Here is a 14,086-nt window from a genome sequence, read left to right on the forward strand (position 1 = left end):
TTTTTTTTCTTTTTAACTTGGAGCGAGTTTGAGCCCTAGAATTTTTATGAGGTAGTATTTGTTAATAATATATAAAGGCATGTTAAATATCGACCTCAAAAAAAGCAAATAAAACTTGTTTTTATTGATAAGGTGAAGACCATCTGAAAGATTCCTGCTCTCTATTTGTCTCAACAAATTAAAAACTCGTGAGAAATCTCCAGGGTCACTGTATTGCATTTAGGCATAATTAAATAGAGTTCTTTTGCTCTGGAGTATGTGACCTCATATTAAGCCACGTAGCCTACTTTGCAGCAATGTGTCACTTGACTTAAACATAAATATTCAAGGATGGAAAAGGCTGTGCTTCTCTTCCTAAAGAAAATGACCTGTAAGAAAGTGGTAACGTGTTATTTGGCCAGTGTCGCTTAACATCTCTAGTGCCACATTGGGTCATACCTCGATCATCCTGGCAGATGGCCTTCAGGATGCGGTGTCCCAGGCCACATTTTCCATGATCAGGAATACAGATCCCTTCTGATGCCAGCCACCGGTAGCACACTGGATCTTCACAAGGAACAGATTCTACTAAATGAGGGCAATGCGCCGCAGGCCCTGTGGATTCCATGAGGACATGTCGCTGCCTCATTCTAAATCCTAAAAGGAGATGGAAGAAAAGTTTCACAGGATTCTGCTCTTATCCAGCAAAAGAAAAGAAGCAGTAAGTGGGTAACAGATGAAACTTTCATTTGAATACTCATAGCTCTAAAGCATGTATTATTTTGATCTGTGTTATTTTATGGAAAGTGAGGGTATGAGAAGAGGAAAAGAAAGAAGAAAATGGAAAAGAATGAGAGAAGGACACCTGTCATCCAGGAGTTTACAGCCTAGGAGCTAGGGAGGCAGACATAATCAAATGGAATAAGTAGCATACATCCAATGGTATCAACAAACCAGTAAAAGTACATGAAGTTTCACAGAAATGGCCTATGCATAGATAAATCCACATTTTCTTTCTGCTGTTGTTTCTGATGTTCTTGTTACTCCGCATTAAGTTGAAATACATCCACACTTGACATATCCCTGGTGTCCGACCATTCAGTTTCCTGCACTAAGGTTTCCCTGCATCGCTTCACTGAGATTTCCACATCAGCCTGCCCTGAAAAGACTGTGTCTCTTTGCACTTTATTCTCCACCTGGCTAGACATGAGTCCCTGGACGAAGGCCCCAAAGTCCCACCAGCCAGCAACCATAATAAGGACATAAATGGGTCTTACATGCTCTTGGCCTACAGAGACACGAATGCAACACCAACAGGAGTCAGGTACACAACGAGGGAAGTGGGTCAACCACAGGCTGTCGAGAGTAGTGAGGTCTGTGGTAAAATGGAGGACATGGCCTGCCTCCAAAATGCTGGGCTATGATTCAGCTTCCATTGACTGTTAGCATAAGAGAATGTGAACCTTCTGTTAATAGACTGTCCAAATTTCATCTAAGAAACTAGAAATCCAAGTTGCGTTTTGTTTTTATATGAAATCTCTCTATTTTTAAATGATGGAAACTAATACACATTTAAAAAACAAACAAACAAACAAACAAAACAACGTGACCTGAAAAAGAATAACTGAGAACCAGATAAAACCCTTTAGTCTGGGTTTTCAATCTCTGGCCCTCATTACATATCATTTATAAGAACTATGTCTACCTTCCATGGATCTTACATCTTATCATCCATTATTTATATCCCAAATTCAGTCAATTGACTTAATTCCTTTATCTTTTTTAACTGAACCATTCTTTTTACATGAGTAACATTTTAAAGAATTATTACTCATTTATTCTTTGCAATAAGTAAATAAAGTAAGAGACTTTGATAGGAAAATATTCTCATTCAATTCTCAGTGAGAGTTAGATACCCCATCATCCGTCCCACAACGGGAGAGCAGAAGGACAAGTTGGGGGGGGGACAAGAGAAGTGACCAAGCCAAGTCCATCTCTCACACAGTTCTGTCACCAGTGGTGAGAAGATGAAAAGGTTATGAAGCTCAAGGTATAGGTGGAGAATGATTGGCCTCTCTTAAACATCGCAGCCAAGGAAGCTAGAACACAGTAGACATGTGGTTTGAAGACACAAGATGGAGCTGGACTTGCTTAGATTAGTACAGGACTGGGCAAGGATTTTAGATAAACAGCCATGAATGCTTTTCTCAGGATTTCTGGGTCTAGGATAACTCACAGCCTCCCTTTACAAGGTACTTAAATTCTTAAATTAAGGGTCAGCTACCAGTAGGAAAGCATTATACAGCCAATCGTAGACTGCGTTCCTATGGCATCAAAAATATTAAGGTCTGGGTGATTTAAAAAATAACAATATATGTATGTCTTCTGCCTTCTTCATACCTCCAAGTCCATATCATTAAGTAGCCAAAATAAAACCTACAGAAAGCTTCAGCTTCCTTCCTGGGCCACATGGAGAAGAGTTCAAGGAACAGACTCCAATGATTTCTAAGCTCTCACAGCCACACAACTTGAATTACCTCATTCTTACATGTAACACCCGTGTGCCTCTTATTTATTGTCTTACGTTTCTGTTTGCAGTCTTTATCTTTGAGGAGGACATGGCATGGGCCCCATGAACTTATGTTATTTGACAACCAGCTCAAAGTTGACACAGAAACTTAGCAATCTGTACAGAGGGATTATAGTCATCCTATCACCTGGAGCTTAATGGCACTGAGGGGCACATGCAGTCTTCCTCTATAAATCAAGTTACACCCATCTTGCCATAAATCTATAGATTACATCTCTCAGTCAATAAATTCTTTCAGTCTTTCATTTGTGCTGCCCTTGCCCTGACTCTGACTAGGATCAAATGATAACACAAGCTCAGCATAAAACAAAAACCTAGGATTCTCCTGTTAGCACTCAACGGTAATCACACATTCATGTTCATGCCTGCAGTAGACATCAGGCTGCTCTCCGGTGCTTCTGCTCTGAAAGATACACATCACCCAAACCCAAGGTGGCTAGGGCCAGCCAACTACTCACATTCACTTAATGAATTCCACATTTATCTGATAATATCATTTAGTAAATATTAACTACCATGAGCAGATCACTGTCCTGTACTGCGGGCATGGGAGGAACAGAAAACATAGAAGAGAACACAAAACATTGTTCACTTTTAATCCAACAAGGGAAAAAAGCAAACACATTAAGCATCTACCCTATACCAAGACTGGGACAGCCACTTTACTTGTATTACCCTAAATTAATAAATCTTCAAAACTATTTTATATATTTCTATTCCCATTGTGTATNAGCCAACTACTCACATTCACTTAATGAATTCCACATTTATCTGATAATATCATTTAGTAAACATTAACTACCATGAGCAGATCACTGTCCTGTACTGTGGGCATGGGAGGAACAGAAAACATAGAAGAGAACACAAAACTTTCTTTACTTTTAATCCAACAAGGGAAAAAAGCAAACACATTAAGCATCTACCCTATACCAAGACTGGGACAGCCACTTTACTTATATTACCCTAAATTAATAAATCTTCAAAACTATTTTATATATTTCTATTCCCATTGTGTATATAGAAACCAAGGCTAGACAGCACTGAATTACTTCTCCAAAGGCACTCTGCTGATTAAATGGATGGGCATGAAATTCAGCAGAGGTCATTCTGAGTCATCACCTCCTCACAGGAAAGGACTAAAGTCCATTCTTGTGGATGTTCTGTTTTAGCCACACTTCATAATATGAACTTTAAAGTATGATGGATCATTCGCTTAAACTAAAGATGAACAGATTGGATAGTGGAATTTTAGGCACTGGGTAGCATGAGAGAGTTATAATCATCACTTCCTGACTACGGATTCAATTTACCTTAAGTGAAATTAATATTTGCAGGGTTTTATTTTTTTCCATGACTCCAAGAATTGTGGTTTAGTATATAATGCTACTTAAAGATAATTAGAAAAGAGTGAATAGTGGGTTGGGGAGAGAAAAGGGAAGAAGAGCAGATGGCAGATGAGGGTCAATGTTTTCTCATTGAAGTCATGGAAGAATTAAAGGAGGCTCAGGAGGGTAAATCCAGATCTGAGGACTGCATTTCGGCACATGTTACTGGACCAGAAGTATCCATGGAGCTATCCATGGAGCTATCCACGGCAATGCTATCTCCACACTAATTCCATTGGGACAGGCTTGAAGAACTATCTAGCAGTTTAAATAAGGATGACAGAAGCTCACTCCACCCCAATCATTCCATTTGCTCTTCGTCTCTGACAGCCTTGGACACTGGGTAACAGCTCTGAGTCTGAGAACCTGAGCAGATTGAATCTCTGATTCCTATTCTTTAGACATCAACCACCCATCCTGTAGGGGTAGCATTTTATAGTATCATTATTAGTTCACAGTCTGTTGTGAATACAGAAAATAAAAAGAAGCACTGATAGGGTGACGTCAGCATGAGAACTCTCAGTGCCTTGAAGGAGAACTAAGCATAGTCCTCACCAGACCCAACGCACACAGACATGGAGAAAAGAAAAAGAAAAAACTGTCTCTTAACTTACATATCTGTGATAAAGAAAAAATATTTTATGGATTTCTCATTAGAGATGGAGCCTATCTAGCAGGAAAAGATGAAAATGAAAAATGTCTCCGTTATTATTATCTAAAATTTTCCCCATTATTATCTAAAACATGTCAGTATATTCTGACTTTAGAGTGTTACATAAATTAATTTGTTTCAAAGCATAAAAGACTGTCTTCAAAAAATAGCCGTAGCTTCTAAATTTCAAAATGTCTTTCTCTGTGGGGATTTTTTGGATCATAGGTGGTATGATTGAGGGGGCCACTGCATAGGAGGAGGGAAGGAGTCCCTGGGGTCCCATCTCATGAGCAGTTAGTTAATGAGACACCACACAGGGGTGCTTCCACCTCATTCCTCTTCAGAACAACTTCTGTGGTCAAGATTGACCTTCTAGAATATGTCTAAAATGGATTAGATGTCCTATAAATGTATGTCTACATATCAAAAAGAATTTAAAACATGCATCGCATCTATGTGCAGAGTTTGTCCATCAGTATTTTTTTAGGCTAGTTCTCTTTCATATGTCTCTAATTAAAACTCTCTGGGAGTGTCTCAAAGATAAAGCAATAGATGATAAAACCTGATCCAATTTAAATTCTTCTGAAAGATGTCCTAGCTCCACTTGACAAGCACTGACCTGCCCAACATTGCTCCCCTTGTCTTCCTGTCACCAATGTGATAGAGGGAGGCAGAGGCTGCACACGTCAGCTGATTTTCTAATGGACTGAACAGCTGACAGCCACAAACTTCAGATGATTCCTGTTTGAGAGGTTTCTGACTAACAGTTACACAAATATAATTTTAATAATAACTAATTTCTTCTATTAGGTAATAAAATGTTTCCTGCTTTCCCATTCCTTTCTACTACACAAACTTCAGATGATTCCTGTTTGAGAGGTTTCTGACTAACAGTTACACAAATATAATTTCAATAATAACTAATTTCTTCTATTAGGTAATAAAATGTTTCCTGCTTTCCCATTCCTTTCTACTATTTTTTTTATATATGTAAACAAAGAGAACATGCCAAAGCAGTAACACAGGGACTGGGAAAAAGACAGGTGAGGAGAAGAAAGGAATTATCTCCAACTTTCCACATTTATTTTCTTGCTATTGTTTCCTTGTTTTTCTCTCAAATCCTCCACCTTTCTATGTATTTCTTTTTTTAAAAGAGTATAAAATGTCTAGGACAACATAAATGTCCTAGATTTTTGCTGGTGGGTTCACTCCACTTCTGTAGAGCAGAGAATTCAAATGTGAAGCCAAACACTGCTTATGTTTTGTGGTGGTTAATGCATTATCCTGTGTGCCTCAGCCTCTGTGGAATTCTAAACTAGGTTTGGTTTGTGCCAGCTGGTGACTAGGGCAGAACCCACTATAGGATCACGGGATAGGAACCAAGAATGAGGTGATCTCAGCCTTCAGGCTCACAAGTTGGTAGAAATAAGATGAAGTTTACCTACTGCCATTGTAACAGGCGTGGACCCCTCATAGGCACAGAATCATTTCCCTAGAGGGAAAACTCCATTCTTTATTCTTCCCAAGAGGGATTATAGACAGGTGGGCCTGGCAGGTGTTATCAAGACATTAAAAACCAAAATCAAGTATTTATAAGATAGTGAACTCCCAGACCTGAATAACAACCATCAAGGCTACCACTCTTTCCTGTCTGTGATGACTCAGTGCTGAGGGAGGGTCATTCGGGCCTGTTAAACAGAGGCTAACTCTCATCAAAGCCTACATGCCCCCAAACTCTGCGGGAGGCTGTGGCAACAGGACCACCTTTGGGTGAGAGGTTCTCCTGTCTCCACTCTTTCCTTCAGCTCCAGAAGCTGAGCCTCACTTTGAAAAAATGTTGTTGGGGACAAAATACACACCCCAATGACCTGGTGCTCTCAAGCTGTTTCTGGCACACCCTCCCTGCCTCCCACTCTGCAGTCTCCTTTCCTCTTCTTTTGACTGCAATGAGCTGGGGCCCAGATACAGCCCCTGTCTACCCCAAATCCCCTATATCAGCTCAGTGGTCTGTTCTAAGGCTAATGGTTCCTGCTGGCAGGTGTGGCTCACAACAGGCAGATAGCTTCCCTTCTCAGGTTTCTGGCACACCCTCCCTGCCTCCCACTCTGCAGTCTCCTTTCCTCTTCTTTTGACTGCAATGAGCTGGGGCCCAGATACAGCCCCTGTCTACCCCAAATCCCCTATATCAGCTCAGTGGTCTGTTCTAAGGCTAATGGTTCCTGCTGGCAGGTGTGGCTCACAACAGGCAGATAGCTTCCCTTCTCAGGGCTGGACTTCTAGCTTGATCCAAACTTCTTTAGCCTTAAAGGAGAAAATCAACTAAGGAAGCCTAGTGTTCAGAGAGACACGGGGCTGACAAGGCAGGAACCCAGGTCCTCAGGGTAGGCTTGGCTGTTATTAAATCACTATGGGTTTTAGACAAATTGTCTCACTTCTCTACACCTTAGCTTTGTCATTTTATGAAGTGTTGTATCCTCACTGAGCTACATGCTAATGCAAGGCTGAGTGCTGTATTTGTTTCTTAGGGCTGCCATAAAAAAGGACCATATACTGGGTGACTTAAAACAATGGAAATTTGTCTCACAGTTCTGGAGACCAGAAGCCCGAAATCAAGGTGTCTTTAAGGTCATGCCTGCCCTGAAGGATCTATGGAAAGATCTGTTCCATCCTTCTCTCCTACCTTCTGGTGCTTGCCAAAAATCCTTGGCATTCCTTGGCTTATACGGGATCACTCCCAATGTCTGCCTCCTCCTTCACATGCTGCTCTCCTTTTGTCTTCTGTCACTGTGTCCTCACATGCCCCTCTCCTCTCTGGGCATGCTTCTGTGTCCAAATTTCCCTCTTCTTATGAGGACATCAGTCACTGAAATAGGGCCTACCCTAATCCAATATGACCACATCTTAACTTGATTGTACCTGCCATCACCCTATTCCCAAATAACATCACATTCATATGTGCCAGGGGTTAGGACTTGAATACATCTTCTTGGGGACACAATTCAACCTACAACAGGTAGGGTCTAATGAATGATGGATCAGGATGTATTTGTAGGAGTCGACTTATAAAATAGGGGGACAGGGGCCAATTAAGAGAAAGTTTGTCATAAAAGTGACCTGGGAGAATGGGCAAATGAAGGAGTCAGAATGTTGCAACTTTCCCATCTGAGTTCCATGGACCAGTTCTGAGTTACATGAGAAAGGAAGACTGAAATCAAAATTAAAAGAGAGTTTTTCCCAAGAGTTTTGTAAACATTTTTTTCCAGTGACAAAAAATGCAGCACATATTTTAAAAAGGAGCATTCTCTGAATTGATGTATAAAACCCATAGCCCAGAACAAAGAGAACAGGCATTTAATAAGCATCTATTTAATACACATCTATGAAGTCTGATCCTCAGAATTGCTTCTACCTTATTGTAGCATGAGCACCTCATTTTTCCTTGAGGAAGTTGCTACTCCCCCATCCTCTGTCTGCAAGGCTGGATGGAGCTGGATCTCTCCTGATTCTAGTGACAGTCACATGCCAAGGGCCTGACCTCTTAAATTCCCATCTGCTAGTCAGAGTGGCTGCTTCAGGGATGAGCTCATGACACAAGGAGCTATGAGATTCAATTGCAGGGCTCTTCCTGGAACTATTGGTGGGGGCAGGTGGGAGGATGCAGGATTTAGATTTACTGTCTGAAATGAAAACATAATGCTGGTCTTCACTCTATGAAGAGGGCCTGCCTTAAACTGAACCTAACAGAGAGAAAAGTAGAAGCCAGAGATGGAGAGAGAGAGAGAACCATGAAGGAAGAGAAAGAATGAGAGAAGGAAACTGAGACCCACTGACCTTGTTTATACGTTTGAATGAAGCCCTACCTTCCCTTCTATTTTCAGCCATATAGCTAATAATTCTCTTCTTTTCACTTTTAAGCAAAGTATCTCAAATAATGTAAGGCCCCCTTGGCCTGGTGTGGGTTCCACAACTTTGAAGGCAAAGGAAGGCATCACTGCATGCAGCAAAGTTGTGCTGGTACGGACAGCCACAGCCACCGTGCCTCGAGAGCCTTGGTCCAATCCCACAGGATTTTCTAGATAGTGACCTTAAATAGGAGGGGCATAAATTGAACATAAGAAGACTGGTTCTGAGAATATGTAAGTCACTCTGGGGAGTCTCAGATGCAACTACAGCAACTTACAAGGTCTGATTATACACATGGAGACCACAAGGCCTCGAACTGTGGATATTAGAGTTAATGGAAACTTATTTGTGTCCATAAACTGAAGAGTCCTGGGTGACATTCTGGCTACACGTCAAATAAGGGAACAGCACCAGGCCCTCCCTAGGTTCTATTGAGATCCATACCTCCATGGCTTGATGACAGAATGAAAGTTAGCTTCTTCCTGCCTGAGACACAACCCACATCTTTATTTCTGCCTTAGAACAAGTGTCAGAACAAAGGGAAAAGCCCAGGAACACAGGCATATGAACCTGGGTGTGCACATGTGTGCATGGAGCACTCCAGGGGTCACTGAAATGTGCATTTTCAAATGGATGTGGCATTAAGCTGTGAGCAGGGTGCTGTGAACAATAGTGTTGGAGCATCAAGGGCTTGGCCATGTATTTTCTCTTTGCATGCAATAAATAGGATTACAGCTTGGCAAACACAACCCAACTTCTAGAATGTCCCTGGGTCACATTTCTCTTAGCAAGGGGAATATATCTTCTTATCACTGCCATTTGAAGAAACACAATATCAATAGAAACTAAAGGATTAATGAAAGAGAAGGCAAGATTTCACTGGGAATGAACTCTGGAAGATGAAGATGTATATTTTAACTGCAAACTAAAGAAAACAAGACCACCAAGACCTACAAAATTAAACAGGCACATAAAGGTTTAAGATTTCACGTTAAGTCTAAGGACAACATCAAAGAATAAACAACATATACAATGCCCCTCATAAAAGTCTGAAATATAACATCAAATGTTAAAGATGGAAATCCAAAAATAAACAGATATGCAAACCAGTCTTTCTGATGTGATTATAGAAATAATGTCTAATTTTCCTAATATAGCCATTTTATATATAGATAAAATGTATATATATGTGTATACATATAACATATAAAAAATACGTTATACCAAAAGAGTAACAGTCACTTCATCAGCTATGAGCCTAACTGGAAGGTCGACCAAGGTTGGATTCTGTGCTGTGTAAAAATGTCCCCAATTGCTTTCCTAATGACTGAATACTGTCAGGCTTGGGCTGGTTATCTAAGTTTTAGAAACAAATATTGTCTTAAGCAGGCTTAATCAGCGACTTAGGTAGCAGAATAAATGTGTGTACACTGACAGCAAATGAAGCACACACAAACAAACGCACTCACCTTTTCTCCCCTGAGGATGGTGGCAGTTCTCGTGGATGCACAGGCCCCAGGCTGACCAGGAAGACACTATGCAGTCTGTAGAGCAAGGGACACTGCAGAGCTGAGAGGCTGGAGGGGCAGGTCCCAAACATAATGCCTTTTTCACAGGTCTAGAAACTGAAGGACAAAAAAAAAAAAAAAGGCGCATGTCATTCTCTGCACATCCCTAGCACTGTTCCTATTTTCATTTGTGTGTCTGCCTTGCCCACATCAGCTTTATGATTAAAAAGAGTGCATGCAAACAAAACAGCAACACTCCAACACACACTGCTTAGCTCCAAATTATTAACATTTCAGTAAGGAAAAGCAAAGAAGACAGCGACAAAGGGCGTGCACTTGATATTCCTGCTTCACAGAGTATTCCCTGGAAATCTAAAAGAGGACTGGAAATACCACAGATACAAATTATCTAGAGTTATGATTTTTTAAAAAATTAAATGGCTTTATGAAGTTTCAAGATGAGTCTATCTCAGCTATATAAATGACTGGATTGCTGTGGAAAAATCAAAATCTAACCCCTGAGGTGGAATGCTTAGCATAACCAATCTACTGCTGTCTCTCCTGAGGGGTGGAGCTGGCGAAGACACAGAAGAAAAATGGTTCTTAGATTAAGAAGAAAAATCAAGATCTGTGACTGCAGAACTGGACCCTGGAAATCAGTATTATTAGTGAGGCTACCCAGAGGTCCACAGCTCCCCCTGGGGAATGACAAAATTGAGAGCTTTGAACTCTTCCTGGTGTGTAACTGCTCTCAGAGGGGGACCAGATCTGGGTCACTGCACGATGCAGTGACCTTCTGTACATTAATGGAGTTCACCAAGTGTCCTCTGTACGCAGATCCATTCTGGGCACAATGAGAATACACAGATAAAGGAGAAGACAATATTCTGATCCTTGTGGAGATTACACCATAATAGGAGCTAGGCCAGCAACACCTAATAATGACATGCTAAAACAACAGCCAAATGCATAACTAACAACTCTCGCACAGCAAAACCCCACCCTAAGAAGGTTTTGAAGCAAGCCGGAGTTTTTGAGCAAGTGGTTTAAGTTCAGAAGTTTATCTTATGGACTGGCTTGTACTAATATCTAAATACTGCTTAGATGTCATTTCCACAGAGTTGAGCAGATTAGATATGCCTCAAAAGTGGAGACTGGGGTGAGATAATTGGGTGGTGAGTCACACCATCTACTTTGCTTCCTCACCCTTTACGTGTGTGTAAAGTGTGTAAGAGTCGCATCTGGTACAGGCGACAATAAATTGCAGCTCTGACTAGCAGAACTTTGAACACAAACCAAAACAAGAGCAAAATTAAAAAAATACTATCATAAAAAGTTGCAACCTGTGGGGGAAAAAGAATTTGTAATGAATAGTGAGGGAGCTTGAGCTGCTTATAAGGGTGAAAGGAAAAAAGAGTTTGCAGAGAAAAACAATAATAATGTTTAATCTACAATTAATTCTTTTATAGTTTACCAAAAGGACTTGACCTGACTTAAAATAAAAGGCAAGGGCAAAGCAAGATGGCCAGTGTAAATGTTAATGTTTGCAAGGCATGTGGAGCAGACAGGGAAAGCAAGAGAGAACAGGTATTAGGGGAAAGCAAAAGGAGTTACCCAGGGAAGCTGAAAAGAGGTGGTGATCGAGCAAAGATTGAGCTGGAAATGACAATGGGATGAGGAGGTTACAGCAACCAGAACAGGGCATGCACAGAAAAGGCTGATGCGCCATGGGTAAACACGAGCCGAGAGATGGGAAAGCAGTCTGTGATTCCTTCCCCAGGAGTGAAGAAGACAAGACACACGAGATAGTCATTCACTCAGTTAATCATGCGTTTGTTCCAAACCACTACGCATCTTTCTAGATCAGGCTCTGGGTGGTGCCTACTTTCAAGGAGCTCTCAGTCTAAAAGGGTAAGGCATGTATTAACAGCGATGATGGGAAGAGAGGCATCAGAGCATCGCACAAGTAGAAAGCTGGATAGCAGCATTTCTGAAGGCAGAAGTGTGTTTGGGTCTGGTCCCACACATGTTAGCATGTGTTCTCACAAACCCAAACCTGTATTCCCAAAACAAAACCTTGGTAATGATGGAAAAGGAGTGGGGAATGTAAGCTGATAATTTAGTTATCTAATAAACATTTATAATGCATGCCAGGCATTTGTTATAACCACCTTATAAACATTCATTCATTTAGCCTGCATAACTTCCCTTTAGATATACACTATTATTATCTGTAGTTTTAAAATGAGGAAACTGAGGCACAGAAATGTTAGCTCACTTGACCAAATTTCCAGCTAGTGAGCAGTGGAGCTGGGATTTGGCTCCACAATCTGTGCTCTTAACCACAACACAATGTGACTTCGTCATTAGTCATTCAATCCACATTAATTAAGTGCCTACCACGTGCAGGACATTTTTCCACATGGCCTTGGGCCAATGCAGTTCTCCCCATTCCTCCATTTCTTGCTCGTAGTTCCCAAGAATAAATATAAAATGTGCTGGGAATGCAGCATCCTGAGATAAGGGAGGAGATGGCCAGAACAGCCCAGGCTCGGTTCCAGTCCCTGCTAAAGCAAGATGTCCTTCAACCCTTAAGCCTAGCATGTCCCATAGCCCCCAAGTTATAAACGCCAGTGTGGGCCACCTTCCAGACTCCCTCATTTGTGGTACAAGTGGGGTGCACACAGTCAAGACTCCATCTGTCTTGGGCAGCTTTCTGTGCCTTGAGGGACTGGCTTATAATGAACCCTAGGCTTCTGTTGTCCCTTGCTGCCCATCTATAAGTAATAGATCTGCTTCATGCAACTTGTTACATATGATTGTGTTCTGTCTCACTGAACCCTGACAAGTTGGTAACCAGTGCACAGTGAACCTGCTTCACACCATTAATTAGCACTGCATTAGGTGCTGAAGCCACAATGACGAGTAAAACAGACAAGGTCCCTGACCTCATGGAGTCCATATTCCAGTGTGAGTTGATACTCATCATACCTGAGTCCATGAGACCTGACAAGACAGGAAATCTGTACTGATGCCCCTTTCCCTTGTCATGGCTGCCTCCCTCCACCACCAGACAGACCTTAAGTGCCTGATGATCAACACTGAGAAGATACACCAAACCTCTCAGCTCCAAGACACAGCAGACAGCTGTTGCCACAACCTCTGTACTTGATGAGGGGCCCTGCAGTTGAAACTACACAATCCACCAGAGCAACTCCCAGACACACAGGAGGTTCGCATTAAATCTCATTTGAAGCTCCCAGATGTCAGCGTAGGAAAGGCTTCTGGACAGCAGTACAGTTGGAAAGAGACTGGGAAATATGTCCTGAAGCTGCATTTGTCCAAGATGCTGTGTCTACAGAGACCTTATGCTTATTTGGCTTATGTTTGGAGGACTTGAGGGTTTTTGGGGAGTGTGGGGTTAAGTCCCCAAAGCTCCCCTTTGATAAATACTTACCTGTCATTAGTTGACTGTTGGATATTAGACATAATGGTACTTCTAACATTTGAAAGTAGGGAGGGACATGGTATACTGGCAAAGAATAGGGAGAGACTTCTCTGGGGACTGTTAAGTGACATTTTGGAGGACCAGGGGTGGGAGTGAGGCCATTTGTCTGAGAAATCATGCCTTTAAGTCTCTTCAGCATCTGCTGCTTTGATAGACAGTAGGCGTTAAGTGACATTTTGGAGGACCAGGGGTGGGAGTGAGGCCATTTGTCTGAGAAATCATGCCCTTAAATCTCTTCAGCATCTGCTGCTTTGATAGACAGTAGGTTTTAATACATATCAATAAATTCTTCTAGTCCCTGGTGACATGTCTAAGATGCTTCATTTAGGCACTGAATCAATGTGCTTGGGTCAACCTATCTCTATCACAGATGCCCCACCCCCACCCAGGCTAAATTTACTCTAGAAATAAATCATGTGTAAGTCACAAAGCACGTACAAGCTTCAGAGGGCTTAGGAAATCATCTTCCTGAGAGGACTGAATACAGGATATTTCTATGACTATTGACTGTTAGAGCTAGAGGGAGCTTTAGAGCTAATTTAATTTAATTCATCAATTTTA

General features: G+C 41.5%; 1 protein-coding gene across 1 annotated transcript in view; it reads right to left on the minus strand.

Annotated features, from left to right (window-relative positions):
* LOC103606524 (thrombospondin type-1 domain-containing protein 7B-like) overlaps positions 1 to 14,086 on the minus strand; it is a gene marked incomplete at its 3' end in the record, with an annotated part of 84,040 nt that overhangs the window by 10,621 nt on the left and 59,333 nt on the right. The window contains exons 3-4 of the mRNA XM_008591108.1: positions 9,979 to 10,134; positions 439 to 636 (exon numbers count right to left, since the gene is read on the minus strand). Of these exons, the coding sequence (XP_008589330.1) occupies positions 439 to 636; positions 9,979 to 10,134 (354 nt within the window). The remainder of the gene's footprint in view (positions 1 to 438; positions 637 to 9,978; positions 10,135 to 14,086) is intronic.

Source organism: Galeopterus variegatus, unplaced genomic scaffold (genome assembly GCF_000696425.1).
Source record: "Galeopterus variegatus unplaced genomic scaffold, G_variegatus-3.0.2 Scaffold6651, whole genome shotgun sequence".
Classification (NCBI taxonomy): Eukaryota; Metazoa; Chordata; class Mammalia; order Dermoptera; family Cynocephalidae; genus Galeopterus; species Galeopterus variegatus.